The following is a 25806-nucleotide window of genomic DNA, read 5'->3' on the forward strand; positions in this document are numbered from 1 at the left end:
GAGGTGGGACAGGAACTACGACACCAGAGGCATCGAAAAAAATCGGAAAAAGTCATTGGCTGCCGAAATCAGGTGACCTCCATTTTAGACGAATAGTGGATTTCAAATCCGGGTCATATGAGAATGTGAACTTTGTGACTATGAGACAGGGATAGCTGTACAGGCAGGGATAGCTAGGGATAACCTTTATTTAGGGGGGAATGTTATTAAAAATAACTTTTTGGGGCTCTATCGGGTGTGTAATTGTGATTTTTGTGACATAAACTTTTTCCAATAGGAATGCATTGGACAGCGCTGATTGGCCAGAGTACGGAACTCGACCAATCAGCGCTGGCTCTGCTGGAGGAGGCGGAGTCTAAGATCGCTCCACACCAGTCTCCATTCAGGTCCGACCTTAGACTCCGCCTCCTCCGGCAGAGCCAGAGCTGATTGGCCGAAGGCTGGCCAATGCATTCCTATGCGAATCAGAGACTTAGCAGTGCTGAGCCAGTTCTGCTCAACTACACATCTGATGCAAACTCGGCTCTGCTACATATGATGCACACTCGGCTCTGCTGCTGCATCAGATGTAGCAGAGCCGAGTGTGCATCAGATGTAGCAGAGCCGAGTGTGCATCAGATGTAGCAGAGCCGAGTGTGCACACTCGGCTCTGCTACATCAGATTTAGCAATCTGATGTAGCAGAGCCGAGGGTGCACTAGAACCCCTGTGCAAACTCAGCTCACTCTAATAGAATGCATTGGCCAGCGCTGATTGGCCAATGCATTCTATTAGCCCGATGAAGTAGAGCTGAATGTGTGTGCTAAGCACACACATTCAGCTCTACTTCATCTGGCTAATAGAATGCATTGGCCAGCACTGATTGGCCAGAGTACGGAATTCGACCAATCAGCACTGGCTCTGCTGGAGGAGGCGGAGTCTAAGATCGCTCCACACCAGTCTCCATTCAGGTCCGACCTTAGACTCCGCCTCCTCCGGCAGAGCCAGCGCTGATTGGCCGAAGGCTGGCCAATGCATTCCTATTCGAATGCAGAGACTTAGCAGTGCTGAGCCAGTTCTGCTCAACTACACATCTGATGTAGCAGTGCCGAGTGTGCATCAGATGTGTAGTTGAGCAGAACTGGCTCAGCACTGCTAAGTCTCTGCATTCGCATAGGAATGCATTGGCCAGCCTTCGGCCAATCAGCACTGGCTCTGCCGGAGGAGGCGGAGTCTACGGTCGGACCTGAATGGAGACTGGTGTGGAGCGATCTTAGACTCCGCCTCCTCCAGCAGAGCCAGCGCTGATTGGTCGAGTTCCGTACTCTGGCCAATCAGCGCTGGCCAATGCATTTCTATGGGGAAAAGTTAGCTTGCGAAAATCGCAAGCTGACAGGGATTTCCATGAAATAAAGTGACTTTTATGCCCCCAGACATGCTTCCCCTGCTGTCCCAGTGTTATTCCAGGGTGTTGGTATCATTTCCTGGGGTGTCATAGTGGACTTGGTGACCCTCCAGACACGAATTTGGGTTTCCCCCTTAACGAGTATATGTTCCCCATAGACTATAATGGGGTTCGAAACCCGTTCGAACACACGAACAGTGAGCGGCTGTTCAAATCGAATTTCGAACCTCGAACATTTTAGTGTTCGCTCATCTCTAGTTAGCACTAATCCTTGCAGCGCTGGAGTCCTGGGTATGAATCCAACCAAGGGCATTACCTGCATGGAGTCTCTGTGAGAATAGCGTCTTACAAATATTTGTCATTGCTTTAACCCCCATTTGCAATTGACTCAGCAAGACTACACAGGACCCCTATATAAGATTACAGCTACATTAGTATATTATTAAGGGTGTATTGCTGTGTCACCTTTATCTTATATAAGAGATGGAGGTTACATGTTCTGGACTCTTCAGTCTCTGGACAGTAGAATATGATATATTTAAGCAACAGCGAAGGCCCCATTTTTTGCCCCGGGGCCCTTCTGCCCTGTATATGCTGTTTGCATCCCTCTGATGTATAAGTAGGTACTTGGGACAGATCCCATATACGGCTCAGGATGCCCGCTCTAGATCATTATCATAAGTGCATTTTCCTATTTACTTTTCTGCAATTAATAAAAAAGCATTTAATTCTAGAAGGCCTGGAGGGTTTCTATAAACTCATTATATACAGGATGCATTTGGTGTTCCTGTATGAGTGGATTGTATGAAGGAATTCATCTAAGGGGACACATCCCTCGGCTAGGATAATGGCTATTGAATTAAGCAGCTATGTTGACAGGAACAGCCATTATGATAATAGGGTCTTTATTTACTAGACCATCCCATGGGAGTTTATTCCTATAATATAGTGGGTATGAGGAGCGCTCGGGTTCACATTTTCTATTTCACGTTAAATAATTAAAAAAAAAAAAAATATATATATATATATATATATAATATATATATATATATATATATATATATATATATATATATATATATTTTTTTATTTAAAATCCTATTAATATTATAAATGTGAAAGTTTGTGGGTTTGTGAGTTTGGATGTTCGGATGTTTGTTCCTCAATCACGGAAAATCCGCTTGACCGATTTGGCTGAAATTTTCCACAAACATAGTTAATACACCCGATTGTGCAATAGGCTACTTTTCGTCACAATAGCGCACATACGTTTGTGCCAGGATCCCCACAAAACCCAAACTCACACCACCATCTCTGCAATCTCACACAGTTTGGACCATAGCAAGCCACAAAATTCATATTGCCCTCTACAGCCTAGCCCCTAACCCCACACAATCACATATACATATACTTTACCACTTTGCCCCTCACCTTACCGATACTCCAGGAGGTTCTCTTTAACGCTCCGGAGCAGCCATGTTTGCCGCCCCCCACCGCTCTGACAATCCGCGACACCACCCACCCATGTCAATATCCCTAGGCGGTCTAATAAATGCAAAAAAAAAGTTTACAAAAAGTAAAAAAAATATAAAAAGGATTAAAAATTCAAATCACCCCCCCTTTCCCTAGAACACATATAAAAGTAGTTAAATACTGTGAAACACATATACGTTAGGTATCCCCGCGTCTGAAATCGCCCGCTCTACAAAGCTATACAAATATTTTTCCTGTTCAGTAAACGCCGTAGCGGGAAAAATGGTCAAAAGTGCCAAACCGCCATTTTTTGATTCTGATAAAAAATTGAATAAAAAGTGATCAAAGCAATAACATTTCCCGAAAATGGTAGAACTACAAAGTACACCCTCTCCCGCAAAAAAAAAAACGCCCTATACATCCCCGTACACGCACGTATAAAAAAGTTACGGCTGTCGGAATATGACGACTTTTCAAAAATAATTTTTTAACAGTTTGGGATTTTTTTAAGGGATCAAAATGTAAATAAAACCATAGAAATTTGGTATCCCCGGAGTCGTAACGAAACACAGAATACAGGGGACAGGTCATTTTGGTTGCACAGTGAACGCCGTAAAACCAAAGCCCCTAAGAAAGTCGCAGAAATGCATTTTTTCTTCAAATCCACCCCATTCTGAATTTTTTCCCTGCTTCCCAGTACATTATATAGAATAAATAATGGCGGCATCATGAAGAAAAATTTGTCCCAGGAAAAATTAAGACCTCATATGGCTCTGGGAGCGGAGAAATAAAAAAGTTATGGGGTTTAGAAGGAGGGGAGTCAAAAACGAAAATCAAAAAATGCCATCGGCGGGAAAGGGTTAACTTCAAATACTTCTGTCCCAAAGTCACTATGTAAAGTTTCTCACAACACCGTATATATAGCGGCTCAAATACAAATTAACTTCAACACAAAAGTCTCATGTATTCTCTGAATTACAGAAAAAACAAGATACAAAGTTACATTTCATATCCCATCCCTTATACACACTACGAAAACCTTACCCACGCCTGTATATACCCACTGCTACAATCACCGCAGACGAAGTCGCGGGTAACAGCTAGTAAATAAATAAATATGAGAGACATAAAGATTGATAGACAGATAGATAGATAGATAGATAGATAGATAGGAGATAGATAGATAGATAGATAGATAGATAGAAGATAGATAGATAGATAGATAGATAGATAGATAGATAGATAGGAGATAGATAGATAGATAGGAGATAGATAGATAGATAGATAGATAGATAGATAGGAGATAGATAGATAGATAGATAGATAGATAGATAGATAGATAGGAGATAGATAGATAGATAGATAGATAGATAGATAGATAGGAGATAGATAGATACATAGATAGATAGATAGATAGGAGATAGATAGATAGATAGATAGATAGATAGATAGATAGGAGATAGATAGATAGATAGATAGATAGATAGATAGGAGATAGATAGATAGATAGATAGATAGGAGATAGATAGATAGATAGATAGATAGATAGATAGATAGATAGATAGGAGATAGATAGATAGATAGATAGATAGATAGGAGATAGATAGATAGATAGATAGATAGATGACAGATAAATAGATATGATAGATAGATAGATAGATAGATAGATAGATAGATAGGAGATAGATAGATAACAGATAAATAGATAATGTATAGATTAGATAGATAGATAATAGATAGATAGAAAGATAGATGATAGATAGATAGATAGATAGATAGATAGATAGATAAGAGATATAGATGATAGATAGATAGATAGATAGATAGATAGATAGATAGACAGACAGACAGACAGACAGACAGACAGACAGACAGATAGATAGATAGATAGATAGAGATAGATAGGTGATAGATAGATAGATAGATAGATAGATAGATAGATAGATAGACAGATAGATAACAGATAAATAGATAGATAGATAGATAGATAGATAGATAGGAGATAGATAGATAGTTAGATAGATAGATAGATAGATAGATAGATAGATAGTAGGGTTGAGACGATCTTGAGATTTCAGGATCGTTTTTAAAATCCGATTTATGATCATTTTCCAACCGATTGTGATCGTGAAAATTGCTCGATCGTTGATCAGGATCCGATCTTTCCCAATCCCGATCACTCAACCCTAATAGGTAGATAGATACAATGATAAACAGATATAGGAATTTTCTTGGACAACCCCATTCTTGCTCCCTATCTTTGGGCTCGTTGCTCTCTTACTGGAGATTTTTCATACAAATTCATGGACAGAATTCGTTCTGTAATGGAGCTCTGCTGTCCAATGGAACTTACCATAATCCTTTTATGTATGATACTAGGGGCATACAATAGGAGATATTATGGATACAGACAATCTGGAGGGTTCCGATGGATCCAAAGACACGGACATTATTCTGTACTGACCAAACGTCCTACTTAGGAACATCCGTGAGATCAGACAGATTTAGATAATCTATAACAACTATCAAGTTTAGATCAGACAATGTTATTGCAAAATTGAGCCAATAGACTCCCAACGTCAAGCATGACCATAATGGCTTGGACAATCTTGGTCACTACTTGATATTCAGGAAACCGTTTTTTTCCCCTTCTACTGTCAAATGAGCCCAGTTGGAGAGGAAATAGTTAACATTTTCTGCTGCAATCTGTACAATACGGCATTACATAAAGTACATTTGGTTGCTATTAAGGGGGTAAGATAGCTAACATGCAGACAAGATGTGAAATGGTAAAACAGACTGCTCTGCAAACTCCAGCGTATGTGCGGTTCTCCATGTGAGAGGGGTCAGTAAAGTTCATCAGGGATACACCATGGATCGAATGATGAAATCACAACCATATATCATATCTCTTTATCTACTAGGCCAAGTGTCATTGACATGCTTCTAAGAAAAGAATCTTAGAAAGGGGTAAGGGGTAATAGCATGAAAGCAAAGTGGGTTGGCGGAATAATTTTAGAATGCATGAACTGGAACCCTGAAGTAATGTATAGCAGAGGAGCATCGGGAAATTACAATATATAGCAGTGGCATGGCAGATTCCAGGGACTTGCAAATTGTCAATGCTCTCAGGACTCAACAAAAACAACCTGTATTTTGCATGCAGCTGGACTTGAAGGTGGTCAGGCTTCAGTGGTGTGATATGTCGTCCTGTGTGGGGTTGCGGACCTTACTGGAAGTGATATAGATATACTCAGTTGCTACAGAGGTGGCTTATGGATCTGGGATTCACCCTTCAAGTCCTATACAGTGATCTGGACTTTGCTGCAGATTTCCGTAGTCCTTGTTACCAGCAATTGACACAATTTTGCATGTGGTACCAAATCAGCAGGCAGAGGTCGGGGCAGGTGGAGTTTGTGCAAAACAGTAGACAGGTCAGGGATAGCAACATTCATTCACAGCATTAGTCAGGCAATAAGTCAGGACGGGGGACATACAGAGGACAAGTCAGGTCAAAAGCCAAGAATACAAACAAGAATCTTAGTAGTATCTGAAGAATCCTAATGCTAAGGCCCAGTTCACATCTGCGTTCACATCTTCCTCCCAGAACGGAATACCAAACGCATTGACAAGCGATAAGCTTATGAAAGCACACGGACCCCATAGACTATAATGGGGTCCGTGTGTTTTCTGCGCACTGTCCGCACGAGTCATGAGGAAAGAAAAGTACTTCATGAACTACTTTCCTCTCCACATGTTCTGTGCACAGACCGCGCGGAAAACACATGGACCCAATTATAGTTTATGCTCACCACTTGTCAATGCATTCATTATTTTGCTAGGGGGTCCAAACGTAGATGTGAACCAGGCCTAAAGCACAAGAATATAGGAGAAACCTGTGAGGAATATATATTGGTTAAAGGGCTGGAGTAACCAACCAATTAACCAATATACATTCCTCACAGGTTTCTCCTATATTCTTATGCCTTAGCAATATGATTCTTCAGAGACTACTAAGAAGCTTTCTTGTTTATATTCTCAGCCTTAGACCTGACTTGTCCTCTGTATGTCACCTGTCCTGACTTATTGCCTGACTACTGCTGAGAATGAATGTTGCTATCCCTGACCTGTCTACTGTTTTGCACAAACTCTACCTGCCCCGACCTTCTGGTGGCTAGCTGCTAAACTGTGTCAATTGCTGGTGACAAAGACTACGGAAACCTGTAGCAAAGTCTGGATCACTGTATAGGACTTAAAGGGTGTATCCCATATCCATAAGCCAACTCTGTACCAACTGAGTATATCTATATCACCTGCAGTAAGGTGCACAACCCTACAAGAGCAGAGAGCCTTGCAGAGCAATGATGGGGAAAACGAGTCGGGTTTTCAACAACCTTGGGGAAGGGCTGCAAAGAAGTGCAGGACATTGAGCGTGCGGGCATCGTGGAATAGGACTATCTGATGGAGGGCGATAATCATGATAGAATCTTAAAAATTACCAAATCTGAGGGATAATTGACAACTTTTGTGGCTTGCAAACCCTATAACAGGGTCTTGTGTCAAAATATTAGAGGATTCTTATGTGCCTTTGGAAATCTGTGGTCAGGGCAGGCCAGGTACAATTGCTATTATTGCACCCGCTTTAGCTACTACCCTGGACCATACCATTTTGCGTAGCTGGCAGAGGTAATATCATTATTCTAGTAAACAAATAACCATGGCGTACAAACATAATGCAAAGCGGGGACATTCCGAAACAAGCAACAAATTTCATTACATGTTCAAGAGCAAGAATTGGTGGCGTGGGCCAAGTCGACACCACAAACCACATATTGTTGTTCTCGGTTTTCCTAGTACTTGCTAGGATAAAGTATCCGTCACGTAAACACACTGAGTCTTAAGCAGATCTTATCGTTCTCAGAGATAACCTTGGCAAGATTGTAAAATGTTCTACAAAACATCAGGAATAGTGGTACGGAAGAGATGGGGAATGGGCTGAACTTGAGGTCTTCTGATGTTACAGAATGCTGCTATTACATAGAATCTGGGCCAAGAATCTGCAGATCTACTAAGTGTGTGTTGGCTACTTCATCCACGGCCATTGCCAATGCAAAGTCAAGGAATCTCAATAGATAAACATAATTGTAGTATGGGTCAAGCAAGAGCTTAGTTGCCTTCAATATAGCCAGTACTACCATAGTACAATGTGTATGGCGACCTTAAGTGCAGTTGTCCTTGCAAACATCTAGAAAGCCAAGTGCTCAAAGTGGATAGTCCATAAGAATTGGCTGTACGGGGTCCCAACACTTTTTAGATGTTAAGTGGGGGCTTCATAGATTAGGGTGCCGCGCCTGAGCCCCTGTCATGCCAACCATAGCTGGAATGGTGTAAAACTAGCGACAACCTAATGTACAATATCAGGATATTTCAGATCTGATCGATCTAACAGAGGATGTAGTAGATAAAGGATTTAGGTTTTTATGGCTTAGCTTTAGGATAGGCTATGATATTAGGGCCCCTACACCGATCAGCTATATGGGGTGGGTTGTTCCAGATTTAGGGTTTTTTTATATCCTGACCTTAGGACACGGCCATAAAAACCGACCACTTCTGAGGCTGGTACTATACACAACAAGGGGTCAGGAACAGATAGCTCCAGTCCTTGTATAGGGGTTGGGTGTAATATCATTGCACACCCATTATACAAGACACAGAGCTAACTTCTAGAAGGAGGGGACAGGTTCTGAGGAATAGAGTCGAAAGGATATCTTTGGATAAAAAATCTGATCAGATTATGTAATAAGCCACCTAAACAGTGTTTTTAGGGCATGTTCGAGGCTGCCATAGTTGGGTAGCAATCTGTTTGTCTGGGGTAAAGCATTCTAGAGCATTGGTGCAGCTCAAGAATAGTCTTGAAGATTGGAGTGGGATTTTTGGATAACAGAGGATACAAGTCTAAGATTCCTGGCAGACCAGAGAGGACGGTTAGGGCGTTAGACAGTGATGAGAAAGGAGACATAGGGGGTTCAGCGCTATGGGGGACTTGTGGATGAGTGTGATAATTTTATATTGTATTGTATGGTGGATGAGCAACCAGTACATAGACTCACTCAAGGTAGATGCCTCTGTGTACTGGAGTGGCAGAAAGTTGAGCCTGGTGGCCGCATTCAGGACGGATGTGAAAGTTTAGTAGGAGGAAGTCCAATACGAAGACCTGATGTTAGAGACAGCAGAGAGACAGTCATTGGTGGTCTGTATTAGTGCAGGGGTGATGTCACGGGATGAGGTATATAGCTGGGTGACATCAGCCTAAACATGGTCAACTCTAAGTTCAGTATTCCTGGTACACTTCCACTTTTCCTTCTGTTTGTATAGGCTAACCATACTTTTCTCGCACGTTGTGCTTAATAGTTCGTTCACTCTTTCTGCACTCTCCAAGACCAAGACGTTCGAAACACTGCAGGATCGTGGATTAGCAGCGGAAAGGGCCATAAGCCGCTGCTTACTTCATGTTTAAGACATTTCAAAGGGAAAAGACAAGCTTTCTTGTTCTGTGGCTGTTCCTTAATACGGAGCAGTGCACGTCTGTCTGCACCTCTTAAGAGTCCAGCATAAACTGAGGATCAGAGACTTGTATAGCCGGAGCATTCCTTGCCTCTGCTTATGTATGACAATGCCACAAAGCGCCAAGCTTAAACCTGTGCGGGAAAATCCCCCAGTCTGCAGGTGAAGCCAAAAACCATCATACGTAGCGTGCACTAACTTAACCATGCGAAATCCCAATAAGGAGCCTTGTTTTTATCTTGAAATAATAATTCAGTCAATTTCGTTTTGTAAAGATTTTTAACATCTGTTTTATTGTCTTTCGGATTCGCCTTTTTTACTTTAATCTCTTGTTGACAAAACATCATCAAATTAATTTTCGACTTTTTTTTAGAGAGTTGAATGGAAAACATGTTCTAAGAAAACAGCGACAGAGGAGATAGTGATTTATCAGGATCTTTCAGCAGGGTTATAGAGTGCGACTGCAGGTGGATTACGCGTATCCTAAGCCATGTTCTAACTTACTTATCTACAATTAACACCAAATTCAGAGATAATTTCTTATCAAATGGAATTTTACAGATAAATTACAGGGTTTTTCTGGATAGATTATTAATATTTCATCAGTGGGGGCTTAACAACTCACATGAATGTTGACTCTGCTTCACAGACCATTGTCATCACATTTGTTTGGCCTCTGTACAGTTCAGTCCCATTCAAGTGCTACTCTTGGCATTCAGTGAATACCATACAGCTGATCAGTGAGGGTCCTGGGTGTTGGGCTGCTACCAATCAGATATTGACTTATCCTAGGGACCATGGTCACATGACGCCAATAGGATATGTTGGATACTTGGATGTTGTAAGGAGGGCTAAAAGAGGAAAGATGAGTTTTTTGGTTTTTTTTTTAAATCTTTTTCATCTCCCTTGGGTCTCCATCTATTATACTCTGGGGTCTGAAGAGATCTCAGAGTATAATAATGTCACTTTCACTGTCATATAATTTGGCTGTGTTTGCCTTAGAGAGCTAGAAATTAGACAGAGAGGTTCATGGAAGCCATGGCAGTGTCCTACACTATGCTTTATAGATAGGTTCCTAGGAGACCTGACAGTGTTATACACTATCTTTTATAGATTGGTTCCTAGGAACCTTGACAGTGTCCTACACTATGTTTTATAGATAGGTTCCTAGGAGCCCTGACAGTGTTCTACACTATGTTTTATGGATAGGTTCCTAAGAGCCCTGATAGTGTTTTACACTATGTTTTATAGATAGGTTCCTAGGAGCCCTGATAGTGTTCTACACTATGTATTATAGATAGGTTCCTAGGAGCCCTGACAGTGTTATACACTATGTTTTATAGATAGGTTCCTAGGAGCCCTGACAGTGTTATACACTATGTATTATAGATAGGTTCCTAGGAGCCCTGACAGTGTTATACACTATGTTTTATAGATAGGTTCCTAGGAGCACTGACAGTGTTCTACACTATGTTTTATAGATAGGTTCCTAGGAGCCCTGACAGTGTTCTACACTATGTTTTATGGATAGGTTCCTAAGAGCCCTGATAGTGTTCTACACTATGTTTTATAGATAGGTTCCTAGGAGCCCTGATAGTGTTCTACACTATGTATTATAGATAGCTTCCTAGGAGCCCTGACAGTGTTATACACTATGTTTTATAGATAGGTTCCTAGGAGCCCTGACAGTGTTATACACTATGTATTATAGATAGGTTCCTAGGAGCTCTGACAGTGTTATACACTATGTTTTATAGATAGGTTCCTAGGAGTGCTGACAGTGTTCTACACTATGTTTTATAGATAGGTTCCTAGGAGTGCTGACAGTGTTATACATTATGTTTTATAGATAGGTTCCTAGGAGCCCTGACAGTGTCCTACACTATGTTTTATAGATAGGTTCCTAGGAGCCCTGACAGTGTCATACACTATGTTTTATAGATAGGTTCCTAGGAGTCCTGACAGTGTTCTACACTATGTTTTATAGATAGGTTCCTAGGAGCCCTGACAGTGTTCTACACTATGTTTTATAGATAGGTTCCTAGGAGCCCTGACAGTGTTATACACTCTGTTTTATAGATAGGTTCCTAGGAGACCGGACAGTGTTCTACACTATGTTTTATGGATAGGTTCCTAAGAGCCCTGATAGTGTTCTACACTATGTTTTATAGATAGGTTCCTAGGAGCCCTGATAGTGTTCTACACTATGTATTATAGATAGCTTCCTAGGAGCCCTGACAGTGTTATACACTATGTTTTATAGATAGGTTCCTAGGAGCCCTGACAGTGTTATACACTATGTATTATAGATAGGTTCCTAGGAGCTCTGACAGTGTTATACACTATGTTTTATAGATAGGTTCCTAGGAGTGCTGACAGTGTTCTACACTATGTTTTATAGATAGGTTCCTAGGAGTGCTGACAGTGTTATACATTATGTTTTATAGATAGGTTCCTAGGAGCCCTGACAGTGTTCTACACTATGTTTTATAGATAGGTTCCTAGGAGCCCTGACAGTGTTATACACTATGTTTTATAGATAGGTTCCTAGGAGCCCTGAGAGTGTTCTACACTATGTTTTATAGATCGGTTCCTAGGAGCCCTGAGAGTGTTCTACACTATGTTTTATAGATAGATTCCTAGTAGTCCTGACAGTGTTATACACTATGTATTATAGATAGGTTCCTAGGAGCCCTGACAGTGTTCTACACTATGTTTTATAGATAGGTTCCTAGGAGCCCTGACAGTGTTATACACTATGTTTTATAGATAGGTTCCTAGGAGTTCTGACAGTGTTCTACACTATGTATAATAGATCGGTTCCTAGGAGCCCTGACAGTGTTATACACTATGTTTTATAGATAGGTTCCTAGGAGCCCTGAGAGTGTTCTACACTATGTTTTACAGATAGGTTCCTAGTAGTCCTGACAGTGTTATACACTATGTATTATAGATAGGTTCCTAGGAGCCCTGACAGTGTTCTACACTATGTTTTATAGATAGGTTCCTAGTAGTCCTGACAGTGTTATACACTATGTATTATAGATAGGTTCCTAGGAGCCCTGACAGTGTTCTACACTATGTTTTATAGATAGGTTCCTAGGAGCCCTGACAGTGTTCTACACTATGTTTTATAGATAGGTTCCTAGGAGTTCTGACAGTGTTCTACACTATGTTTTATAGATCGGTTCCTAGGAGCCTATGCACATTGTGACCACCATTTTAGTTTGTCCAAGGCAAATCCCCAGTTGTTCAAGTTTGTTAAAAAACCAAACAATTTGGAATATTTAGGTTGAACCCAGATTGGAGCGAATTGATTCAGCTATCTCTAATGGTTATAGTCCAGACATGGTTGTGTCAATATAGTCTAAGGGTACGACTAGATGATATGGTTGCACATGGCCAAAGCCCTGCCCATCTATAGTGCCCAATATCTAGTGGATGCAGCAAAAAGATGGCTATACCCTGCAGCTTGTCGTACATATAAGATAATTGTCATAAAAAGGAAATAATGATCAGCTAGAAGAAACTTTGGATGACACTTATTATCTGGAAGGGACAAAGGACGGAGCAGAATGAAATCCTACACGTCTAATCCTTGGTTCGATCGAAGGCAGAAGTTGTGGGGAAGTCAGCATGCCCCTATATACATACTGTATATATTTATCTAATGTATGTGTGTGACAAGTAAAGCCTCTAATAATATCATGTAAGAGGATTACTCGTGGTAAGCCGACGGGCTCAGGGTAGAAACGGAAGCATTTCTGCTTGTGTTTCGTAATGGCATCTTGAAGAAGTTGGAAAGGACTAACTTAAGAAAATCTGATAAAATAGGGTGTCGAAGGTGCGGTTAGGACATTGAAGAGTGACAAGGAAAGTCTAGGAAAGGAGTGGACATAGAACAGGAAGAGCCAGTCAAACAATGAATCCACTATCTGATAAGTGGGGACCATCACACAACAATGGGAACTAGGGAGAACAGCAAAAACTTTGTTCTTAGTAAAATCTTATTGTTAAAATTACTGCAATTACTTAGAATTCCAACAATGTAGTTTTAGTCATTTCTTATTCCTTGAAGGAAAGTAAGATGAATGATCTTTGATTTAGGGTATATTATATCTTCTTGGGCAGTAATTGGTTAAATTTTGGACATAATGGTAAATCTGGCCTTAGACTCTGGACTTTCTAGACCATCTAATACTAAGGCCTTAGTCACACAATGACACTGTGTTGCTTTTGGAACAGCTGTTAGGTGCCCACTTTACTTGCTTTGTTTTTTTTGGGCCAAATACTGTAGAAATCAATGGATCTTTTTTTAATGGATCGGTGAGTTGGGTCAAAAAAGAAATACCAATATCCATTTTTTTCACTGACTGGTGACACTTGGCCATCAAAAATGGAAAAACAGACTTGTACGCTTGTTTTTAGATACCATTAGATCCATCAAAAATCTTACTGTCTTATTCACATAATAGTGCTCCTTTTCCATAGACCTAAGGTCTGTAAAAAAACAGCAGCGTTGGTCCTTTCAAGTCCAAGGAAGGGACTTATTCACTAACTTAGGAAGGATTACTAGCATTAAAGCAGTTATACATAATTTGGTATTTTTGCAACTGATGCTGTGATTTCCTACTGGGAGAGAGAGACAGCATCTACCAGATACACAGTATGGACTGACATGACTTCTGTCAAATACAGGCAAGAATTTTCGAAGGGTCTGAGCGAAGAAAACATATGCTTACCTCTAGATAGATTTTCATTCTTTTCTGAAGAGAAGGCTGACTATTGTATTACAATAATTGTGATAAATACTGTACTTCAATAGCAGTGGTCCCCAACTAGTAGCTCAGGAGTTACACGTAGCTTGTAATGCCCATGTAGCTTGCTATGGAAGCCCTCCATTATGGCTATGGCCCATTAAATGGCTCGCCATGGAATCCCTCAGTTATGGCCATGGCCCATTATGTGGCTTGCCATGGAAGCCCTCAGTTATGGCCATAGTGGTAACTATGAAAAAGGTTGTGGACTAATGTTTTAGGGTTAGAGATGGACGAAACCCCCCAACATTCATTTCAGGTTAAAGAGGTTTGGTGCCCCGATTCCTTTCGGGTCAAACAAGTTCAGATAGAAGCATAGGTGACATTATTATACTCTGGAGACTCTTAAGATCCAACAGTCTAATAGATGGAGACTCAGGGGAGGTGCAAAAAATAAAAAACATTCCTACTCACCTTCTGTTACATCTTTTGGGCCTCAACACAGCGTCCAGCAGTCTCTCTCGGTTTCCTCGATGATATCATGGTGCTTAGGGTGCCCATGTTAACGTTATGGCCCAATCACAGGCCGCCGTGGAGACTCCAGGGTGTATGATGTCAACAGGAGAACACCAGACACCACGACGAAGCCCAAAAAAGGTTATGGAAGGTGAGTTAAAATGTTTTTTTATATTTTTCACCTCCCCTTAGTATAATAACTTCCTGCAATGCATATTGCCTTGACCATTTTAGTTCATCCGAAACAAATCCCAAATTGTTTGGTTTCATTAAAAACGTAACAATTTGGAATATTCAGGTCGAACCCTGCTTGTGATCAAGCAGATTGCACTTCTCTATTTTAAGAGTAGCTTTTGGAAAAGATTTTGAGGTGGCTTCGTGGAATCTGCTCCCGAAGGTGAGGTTTCTTTTGCGGGTTTGCATACACTTGGGGAGATTTACCAATCCCTCTACGCCAGTAGAATGGAACAGATGGATGACATTGTGGCCCACATTTGGTGCGAGAGCCTTCCTTGTACCAAACCTCAATTTTGCTTCATGCCGGAATTTGTCTCATTGGAGATTCTTGGAGACAAAAGGAGAGAGACACTGAACGCACTAAGTGTAGTATTTAACCTTGGTGATATAAATGTGTTGTAGAAAAAGCAGATGGCCTCTCACCTCGTGGGGTTGTGAACAGTCACAACACTCTATAGCTCATGTAGATGTTGATTCAAGGTGAGAGTGGCAGCGGTTCGACCTGTAGCCTCCGGAAGACCGGAGAGTTTAATGGACAGCAACAGCAAAGATCAGAGGTCCGTACCAGGGGATCCACGCTCATTGGTGATGAAGGCCTGGTGGACCTCTGGTACTGACCCCTGGACTTTGCTGTTGCTGTCCATTGGAGATTCTCGGACAGATTTGGCAGACCACTTCTCTTTAGAGTGCATCTCCATCATGGCCATCATGGCTTCACATTATTTCCAATAGTGGACAGATTAAGACTGATTTTTGGAGAGGATTTTAAGGTGCAAAACGTGGAAATGGTCCACGGTATAGTCCTAAAAAGTGGCACTACATGCAGGAGTAACGTGACACAGGTCTGACAAGCATGTTATATTATCAGCTTTATTGAGGAAGACCGCACAATCTAACCATTTTGCAATTTATGGGAAAGCTCCTTTAAAACAGCTAGTACTTAAATAAAAGATTTTACATTGGAAGTGCCGGTAAAAAGCATTGACTCAAATAACTTATAAAACCACGACCAGTATTTCTAGTGGTTAAATTTTTAGTAAAAAGACACATTAGTAAGTATCTCATTTGTACCAAAATACAGTTTCCAAAGAATAAAAATAAAACATTTTTTTTTACAAGAAATTTGAAGGTAAAACTGCAGCATCAATATAATCTCATATTACCAGGTAAAGTGTTTTAACAAAATAATATTCTTAGACTACATTACTCTTAGAAGGACGCTGGTTAAAAAAAAAAAAATCATGGTAACACTAGTGTTCTGTGATGCCTGTTGTGCGTATAGGACGTGGGATGTTCTCATCTGTTCATAAATTTTTTTAAAAAAACTCAAATAAATATTTCGGCTAGGTTCACGCACATTTGGGTCAAAAGATGTCCATAGACTTATTAACTTATTTGTATGTCAAGAGTGCCCTTAGTATATTGGTATAAGTTTGCTCCATGAAGATAATCATATGGGAACCAGATTGTTCAGTTGCATAGGGGCTTAAAGACTGGAAGAGGCCAACTCTGTCCATGGGCAATGGACGACAAATCTCCTGCTTTTCTTACCCCCTTACCCTGCGCAATCTTCACGTTTCCTCATACATTGTGCTGCAAAGTAAGAATGCTTTCAAAAATAAAACCGCTAATACTTTATTGTTTTCAATTTTTTTTTGGTATCATTTTTGATAGAACTGGGCAGGGTTGTTCCCGCCATCTTGGAGAACTAAGCACAGATCTTCTGTGGATGTAGGCTTGCCCCAATCCTTTTGTCTCTTCATGTCTTCCCAGACAGATTGGATGATGTTGAGATCAGGGCTCTGCGGGGGCTGTATCATCGCTTCTAGGACTCCTCCTCCAAAGGACAACCAAATATTGATAGGATTTAGATTTCACTTTTCTTCATTCATTTGATAAAAAATACTATTAACATTTCAATTTTCTTAAAAACATTCTTACTTTGTAGCCTGCTGTTGATTAACCTGAGACTGCATCGTACTAGTTGGCCAATCACAGAGACTTTTATTGTCTATGTCTGAGCAGTCCACAATCCTAGACCACCAAAGAGGTTATTGATATTTCCTTCATTGGCCCTTTGAACCAAAGACCCCCTTGGACTGCCTTGGACACAAAGTCTAGGGACTCAAGTGGGCCAACAAGACAATTTGGTGCGGGGTTCCATAATATCTGTGCCCACCTTTGACTCAGATAATGGATACGATGAAGTGATGTGAAGAGTCTGCCAAAAGAGAATAGAGGGGCTCTTCATTCTAGGTCATAAAGAGAGTCCTAAGTGATGGAACCCCTTACATGTCTACAATCTATAGGAGAGTCTTCTCGGGAGAACATGTCATTGCATGTTTACAGATGACGTACGCAACTGCATAGACAATGTTTGGATCATTTGAAACAGTCTGGCCAAACTTCTTACCCAAACCTGGTGTGAACCTAGCCGTAAAAAGGAAGGAGAAAAAAACCCTTACTAATTTAGGTGAGAGAGTATTAATGGGTGGATTGAATATTAACGTATGATAATGAGTCTTGAATATTTTATATCTCAAGTTGCAAGAGTCCAGATATGTAATTTTTTTGTTTTGAAAAGGGAAAAAAAATTGAGAGATTTTGTAATTTTTTTAAATTAGTTGCCAAAAAAATTATAAGATAAAAAAAATTTTCATAGTCTTTAACTTTTTTTTCAAACAGTAAGAGACTCTAGGGATGGCTGGCCATTTGTATTGTCTCTTTTAAAAAAAAAAAAAAATGAAATCAAAGATTCAAATTTGGAAATTTTTGAAATTGTACTGATTTTTTTAAAATTTATATTTATTTAATTCTATTGACTGTATTTTTTTTTTTTTAAATTAGAAATATATTTATCCTTGGGCTTTAAATATGGCTGTATTTAAATAATGTACGTGTTATATGCACTTTTTTTGGGCACTAAATGTATATAACCGTACATGTATTTTCAAAAAAAATTCTTCAACTCTATTCCGATACAGACAATCAGACAATGATTTCGATGTAGAATTTTGATTATAAGTACTCGTAGAATAACAGGCATTATACACTGTATCATAACTCTACAACTGAGACCATTGGCTTATATCGTCTAAAAGAGGTACATACTGTACTATAATAAAAGCGGTAAATATGAAACCGATATAATTTCTGCCTCAAGATAATATTATATGACCCAGAGTCGTAGCTAGGCTTCATTCGGAGCAAAGTTTCAGACTTCTACCCTAGTCCTGTAGCTAAATACTCTGGCCAAGGCAGAATGGCTTGTTGGTGTTCCCATTTGGTACCCAGCACCTGGGGGAACACGACCCACCAGCCCGGCCTAGCTACGCAACTGATGTTACCCATCCATAATAAAGTCAGTTGTTATAGGTTATTATCATCTCTTTATGTAGAAGACATACACGACATGGAAATGGCACAGAACAGATTACATGTTACATTGATGATGTCTACACAAGCCAATCTCAATGCAGTAAAAAAAGTCAGTTCTCCTCTTGGTGACATCAACCGTAATGCCGCTTTATTAATATGGCCCAGCGAATCCCTTCTTTTAGGTCCTTACAAGCCATAACTTACAAAATGACGACGGTAGAAAAAAAATAAAAAAATATGGTAATGAGTTGTAAAAGAGAGCTGTTAATGTATCACTATGATGTGTAGACTATGGCCCTAGTAAACTCTCAAATTTTTCATTTCAAAAACATTCAAGCCTCTATCTTCAGGCCTAGCCGCTAGGGTTGAGCGATCGGGATCGGCGAACGAGTAAATTTCACAATCGCAATCGGAATTCCGACCCGATCTTTCCCAGCGGGATCGAGATCGGGGGTTATCTCAAGATCGGCTCAACCCCAAAAGTGACTTTTCCCATAGAAAAGCATTGACTAGGGTTGAGGATCGGGATCGGAAAAGATCGGATTCCGATTGGCGATCGAGCTTGGGATCAAGATCGGCTGGAAAATGATCGGAAATCGGATTTTAAAATCGATCTTGAAATCTCAAGATCGGCTCAACCCTACTAGCCGCCAAAGTAACCTGCCTATAGGATCAACTGATAAATAGAGTTTTTCTATTTTTTCTTAGATAGAAATGTCTCCACATCTTTTCAGAACTAGAACATTGTCACGTAGGATGTTTAAGCAGAACAAAAAAAAAAAAAAAAAATCTTAGGCCTAATGTATCGAAGCTGCTCAACCAGGCCAAGGAGGAAACGCAGCTTTAATTGTTGGAGATTTTGGTTTTTTTAATGCCAAAGCTAAGAGTGGATTGAGCAGAAGTTAGAAGGGTAAGAACTTTCTATATAGTTCCGATTCCATTTGTAAACATTCTTGGCTTTGGCTCAAAAAAACCGCAACAGAATCTGCAACAATACAAAAAAGTTACGTTTCAGCGATATGGGGCCTCGGTTTTAGACAGTTTTGATAAATAGGGCCCAATCTCGTTTTATTAATGAGATTAAAACAGATGCAAAATTTGTAGACACACGACTCAAACACTGAAGAGACATAGTAAACGTTCTATTAAATAAATAACTTACAAAGAAACAGAGAAGGGATAGGGGATGGTAGAATACACAGGCATAACACAAGAGTCATTTTTTTAGAACAGCTCGATCATGTTTCCACATCTTGATCCTATACATTCTTTTTGGGTGTCTCGTCAGAAATATCCGTTATTCCTGTAGGGTTGACCCAAGTGCTTCTTATAATTGCTTTTGTGACTTCTCATTGGGCCCAAATAAGCATCGATGATCTCGGATTTGAGTTAGTATTCCATAAATAACTTTCCCAGATGATCGTCTGTCAGATCGTCTCCTATCCATGTATCGTACAAATAAATCCTCGAAGAGCTTTAGCTTTTAGAATTCCGACTATGACACTGTACCAACCAAAAATTCTCAAATGTTCCGACACACACATGGTCCACCATAAACGTCCTTCTTTTACGAGTTCTTTAGAGCGTTCGTCGCAAGGCCTTAGTCCAAAAATACCTCAAATCCTTCATGCAATGTTATAAAGGCATGGGGAGAAAATGGGCGTTCATGTTTTTCCTCCTCGTTTTTGGTCCTCTCTTTGGGGTTCCTTTCCCGTTTAGTGCCACAAACATTTGTCTCTCATTATTTTTCCATGTGAGTGATGCGTACGTGTTGTAGCCATTCTCCTCTATTCTCTCCCTTAGTTTACAGTCTATATTAAATTCTTTCTGTTAATATAGAAGACAAAAATACATGATGAGTTAAAAATTTATCTAAAACATAAAAATTGGGTAAATTTAAAATCGGTGGAAACAAGACAATTCGACACTTTCCCGATTTTTAACTTGTATCATTTTACTTATCGACTGCTTTGTGTTGTTCCATCGTGTAAAATCTCAATAACATACATTTAAGTTTCTGGTTGTAAGGTGGCAAAATTTAGGAGATAGTTCATCCTGATGCTAGGTACACACTAACGTTGACGTTTCTGTTGTTTGGGTCCATTTGGCCACCCAAACACCCACTAAAGCCCATAAACCCCATAGACTATAATGAGGGCTGCCGGTTTTCTTCCTGGTTTTCGTCTGAAAAATGTGCCATCCACAGAATCCCTGAAGGGTCACCAAGCGCAGATGTGAACTCAGCCTTACACTTTCTAACTCATTCCACAAATAGGTTAATCTGCCTTCCATGAATGACCCTTAGTTAGAGATGAGCGAGTAGTACTCGATCGAGTAGGTGTTCGATCGAATACTACGGTATTCGAAATACTCGTACTCGATCGAGTACCACTCGCTGTTCGAATGTAAAAGTTCGATGCAGAACCAGCATTGATTGGCCGAATGCTATACAGTCGGCCAATCAATGCTGGTTCTTCTCCTACCTTTAGAAGTCTTCTCCGTGCAGCTTCCCCGCGGCGTCTTCCGGCTCTTCATTCACTCTGCCAGGCATCGGGCCTGGGCAGAGCCGACTGCGCATCTCCGCTTGTAGTGTGGGCATGTGCACTCGGCTCTGCCCAGGCCCGATGACAGAGTGAATGAAGAGCCGGAAGACGCCGCAGGGCCCCTGCAAGGAGAAGACTTCTCGGAGGATCCAGCCCGACTCTCACTCGTGGACTTGGTAAGTATAATTTGATCGAACGTTGCCTACCCCTGAAACAAGCATTTTCCCCCCATAGGCTATAATAGGGTTCAATATTCGATTCGAGTAGTCGAATATTGAGGGGTTACTCGAAATGAATATCGAACCTTGGACATTTTACTGTTCGCTCATCTCTACCCCTAGTCTGTGAATATGTGAAGCGCACGAACCAACATCAATTAATAATTTTCCTCTCTCGAAAACCCTCCCAAAAATTAATTTAAAAAAATAAAATAAAAAAGTGAAATACTTACAGAGCCATATACTTTGCCTTTTTTACTCATGGCTAAATAAAAATTGCTTATGACGGCTCTGATGGCCACAATCCCCCCAACATCCACAGATGTTATCTCCAATGCACCTAGAATACACAAAAAGAAGAAGGTTAAAATTTTTAGATCCAATTTTACTTAAAGAAAACAACATTATTTTGAAAGAACCGGAACGAACTGAAGCTCACACTGAAAACTTGTGATGTTAAATAAACCTCAATAGACTAGCAATTACAATTGTCCAAAATGTTTTTTGAAACCATTGGCCTTAAAGGAATTTCTTTTAAAAAGTTGGCAACAAACAGAATGTTAAAAAAAAATCAACAAAAAAACATATTTTTTCAATTTCAGCCAGCACCACCACTCCAGCGGTTAAGGTTGGTCCTTACCGACCAGTCATACATGTGGCCACTGTAACTAATCACTGGTCTAAAGCAGTAATACAGATTGAACAAATGGCTAAATTTTGTAAATCCGAGAAAACCACTTTAATGTATTTTAGAATTGGGATAACCCCATCCATGTCAAAGATAAAGTGACTCTCCACCCTCTATTTTAACCCTGCATTACCCTCCCTTGAAGTCATCAGGTACCCTCCCAAAGATCAGCTCTTCTAGTCCCCTTGTATCTCCAGGGACACTGTCTGTAAATTATGCCTCCCGTCCAAGCCCTTGGCATGGGAAGCTCCTGATTTTAGTCCCAGTCTTCTGTTCCCATCATTCCCAAAAGATCACTGCATGCGGGATCAGCCCTAACACAGCCTGTGCAGCGTTGCTTATTCTCCTGCCCAGAATGGTTCCGCAGGGGTGTGTCATGGCTGTTCCAACTTGCGGTTATTTTTTAGTAATGCCTAGAAGAACCTGAAGAATGGGATGACATCATTGCTGCTATGTCATTGGAAGGGATTAGGTATTCTCTGATTTATAGACAGGGCCCCTAAAGGTGCCAATGACCATTTTATAGTGGAGGACCAAAGAAATGGGGACATGGTTTCTGGAACGAAGAGCATTAGGCAAGTAAATGTCGTATAGGTAATGGATATATATATATATATATATATATATATATATATATATATATATATATATATATATATATGAGTCACTTTAAAGTTAAGTCTGCCTTATGTAACACATACAACACAATGGAAAAAATTGGAGTGACTGCGCCAGTCTCCATCTGTCAATCAAATAACAGCACGTCCGGTCTCATTGACCACTCTGTCTCCTATTGGTCACCTAGGAGTATAAATGGGAGCCTGAGGGAGAACAGGGCAGGGGAACCCTTCCCCCCATTAAGCTTGTCCAAAGTGGTCAACCCATTTAATGTTTACTCCAGCCAACAAACTGGGACAAGAGGTTGCGACAAGGCAAATCTGTCCATAAAGTCATCACCATTGGTGCACTAGAAATGGAAGTAACAAACAGGAAAAAGAAACAACGTGAGTGCAAACAGGGGCAAACCTAAATTCCAAGCCAGGCTCTGAGACACATGCGTCCAATAGCTGCAGGCACATGGAACATGTTTTACTGGTGTCAATAACCAAGAGATTACAGGAAAGAAAACAGAGTTAACTAGTCACTTGTGCCAAGTCAACGTGCTGAATACTTAACATACTTCAGCGGCACAGTCTTTCGCACTATGGTGTTCTGCCAAATCCACCAAACAAGTAACACGATAAACAGATGAAGTGCCGGCATATGTAAAACAGCTGCAGTTCACATCTCTATGCATTTTATGGATAAAGCGTATGGAACAGATAACAGCCGTCATGGCAGCCTATGGCCGCGCACAACAGATAACTGGGCGGATCGCTGTGACATGGACTGCAGGTGTTGGACTAATCTTCACGGCCAAAAAATATTTTAATTGCTTAGATTTTTTTTCATTATAAAAAGTAATAAAAGGTAACGGCTGATGGGAAAAGCAGACGTAAACTATTTCATATGGAATTTGGACATCATTAGGGGTAATATATACAGCTTGAGTGGGCTTTATTTTCACTTTATTATCCTACCATGTTGTAGTAAAACATATTAACACGTGTTATTTGTTTTTGCACATTTTCCACATTAATAAGAACATCTTTCAGCTTCCCAAGAGGGAGAGGTGTCAAATGGTCGATGCATAGGGCTGGATTTACCTATAGGTACCCCTGGGGGGATCCAGGACAGCTGGATCCTGCAGGCAGCTATTAGAGTTGAGCCGATCTTTACTTTTCAGGATCGACTTTAAAATCCGATTTCCGATCATTTTTCATTCGAACCCGATCTCGATCCCAGTTCCGATCCCAATGCAAGTCAATGGGATTTTTTTATTAATCGGAGATCGGATTTTAAAAGCAATCCTATTCACTATACAGCATGGAATCTAACAATTGAACGCTTTAATTGTTAGAATCCATGCTGTGTAGTGAATTACTAAGTAGCCAGAGGATTTTTTTTTAAACCTCTGGCTACTTAGTCCCCCCTGGTGTCCACTTACCTGCAGAGATGGCTGCTCCGGTGCCCGGAGTTCTTCTTCACCTCGCTGCCGCTCCACACTGCTCTTCTCGCATGGCTGACCCCTGTCTCCCAGATTAGGAGAATGTGGGCGGGTTAGGAGAGTGTGGGCAGGTACTGGGAGGGGAGACGTCACGTCTCCCCGCCCTTTACCCGCCCACACTCTCCTAAGCCACAAGCCCCGCCTTCCTAGCGCTTTAAACACTAACCTGGGAGGCGGCAGCAGCGAGGCGAGAAGAGCAGCATGGAGCGGCAGCAAGGCAAAGAAGAAGGAGAACACTGGGCACCGAACCAGCCATCTCTGCAGGTAAGTAGCTACTAGAGATGTTAGTTTAGTCTCCCATTAGAATGAATGGAGGCAGCCGGCGCGCAGGGGGTTAAGGCTGTGTGCCGGCTGCTTCCATTCATTCTTATGGAACCAGAGCAGAGCCATCACACTGAGTATACACTCCACTCAGAATAAAGCGGAGCATATACTCAGTGTGAAGGCTAAGCAAAGCATTGTGGGAAATAGTACCGATCGCGATCGTGAAATTTTCTCGATTGCCGGTCGGAATCCGATCTTTTCCGAACATGATTGCTCAACCCTAGCAGCTATATGTCTATGGGGTTAGCTGGTATAATTTTTTTTATTTATATGTAATATTGTGATTTAATGGTCATTGAGGGGTCAAGGGGCACTATGTGGGGGCTACTTTAGGGGACACAATATTGGGGGCACTTTTCAATGCTTTGAATTGGGTCCCCCAATATGTAAAAACCTCCCTGTCTATAAACTAAAATAATGTAGAAATCTGGTACTATATGACCACAAAAAACATAAATTAATCTAACAATAAACTGTATAATAGTAGTATACTGTTCTGATCAAGTTGCGAAATATCCGCCAACAAAAAGTATACGGTTATTACACTGTTACATAGTAGTTATTCATTCGAATGATCTATTCTCATTGGAGAAGAAAGTTGCTTTTTGTCTTTTCCCTGCTGTAAAAGGTCTAAACACATATGACTATGTCTGGAGTAGACACGAGTAAACTGGTTCATATCAAACTGGATTCGACCAAAATTTTCCAAAATTTTCAGAAGTCACCTCTGATGGGCTACATTGCGCCATCAGGTGCTCCCTTGGGCTCCTCTTCCGGGATCCTGACATGGACATCATGGCCAGATGGGCCTCCAATTAATATACACTGGGGTCTGAGGGGAACCCAGAATCTAAAAATTAGCACTTATGATTCATGCCGAATAAGTTTGGGCTGAAACAAAACAAGTGGACGAACCCATAAATATTTGTCAAAACAAATCTCTTAAGGTTTGCCCATCTCTAGTGACTGGGCTGTTGGCGACACACCTAGGGGTCTCTCAAGAGACCTTGTGAAAGAGCTAAAAATTCAGAATGGGTCTTGAAAAAGTTGCATGGGGAAAATCCTTAGCAAAGGGCCCTCCAGGGCTCATGAGTCTTTACCTATGCCCCTATATTACCTTATATGTTTTTGTTGGTTCTTAAAAGCATGGTTGGATTAAACCTTAAAGATAGCAAATATATAGGCATTTGAGTGTTTCAAGTTTTTGAAAATTTTTGAAAAAGTTAGTAAACCTATAACAACTTGAACTTTATGCTATGGGTGGACACCTATTTCTAATGTAGATAGATGAATATGTAACCTTACTGTGTTACAGGCCCATTCAGAACATGATGGCTCAAAAAGACTATATCCAAAATTTTTGGAAGTGAAATCAGAAGGTAAATGAAGAACAATAACAAAAAGTTGATAGGAGATTGCAGAATATTCTTTAGACGCTTCTAGTTCTCGATGTTCGTTGTACAGGGTTTTGATCTGCACATGTGCCGTCTTCCCCGCGCCTGTTTTTGTTGGTGTACATTTCCAGAGTTAACAATCTGTATCAGATTTATTGGGATTTTTTTGATTAATTTGACACAAAGATAAAACTGTCCAGTCCTGCAAAGCATTCAGCGAAGAG

At 40.6% G+C, this 25806-nt stretch overlaps 1 protein-coding gene across 1 annotated transcript in view; it reads right to left on the bottom strand.

Annotated features, from left to right (window-relative positions):
* Positions 1-19233: 19233 nt before the first annotated feature.
* FGF10 (fibroblast growth factor 10) overlaps positions 19234-25806 on the bottom strand; it is an 81105-nt gene continuing 74532 nt past the window's right edge. The window contains exons 2-3 of the mRNA XM_075269189.1: positions 21303-21409; positions 19234-20135 (exon numbers count right to left, since the gene is read on the bottom strand). Coding sequence (XP_075125290.1) covers positions 19944-20135; positions 21303-21409 — 299 coding nt within the window. The 3' untranslated portion in view covers positions 19234-19943. The remainder of the gene's footprint in view (positions 20136-21302; positions 21410-25806) is intronic.

Source organism: Leptodactylus fuscus, chromosome 1 (assembly GCF_031893055.1).
Source record: "Leptodactylus fuscus isolate aLepFus1 chromosome 1, aLepFus1.hap2, whole genome shotgun sequence".
Taxonomy (NCBI): Eukaryota; Metazoa; Chordata; class Amphibia; order Anura; family Leptodactylidae; genus Leptodactylus; species Leptodactylus fuscus.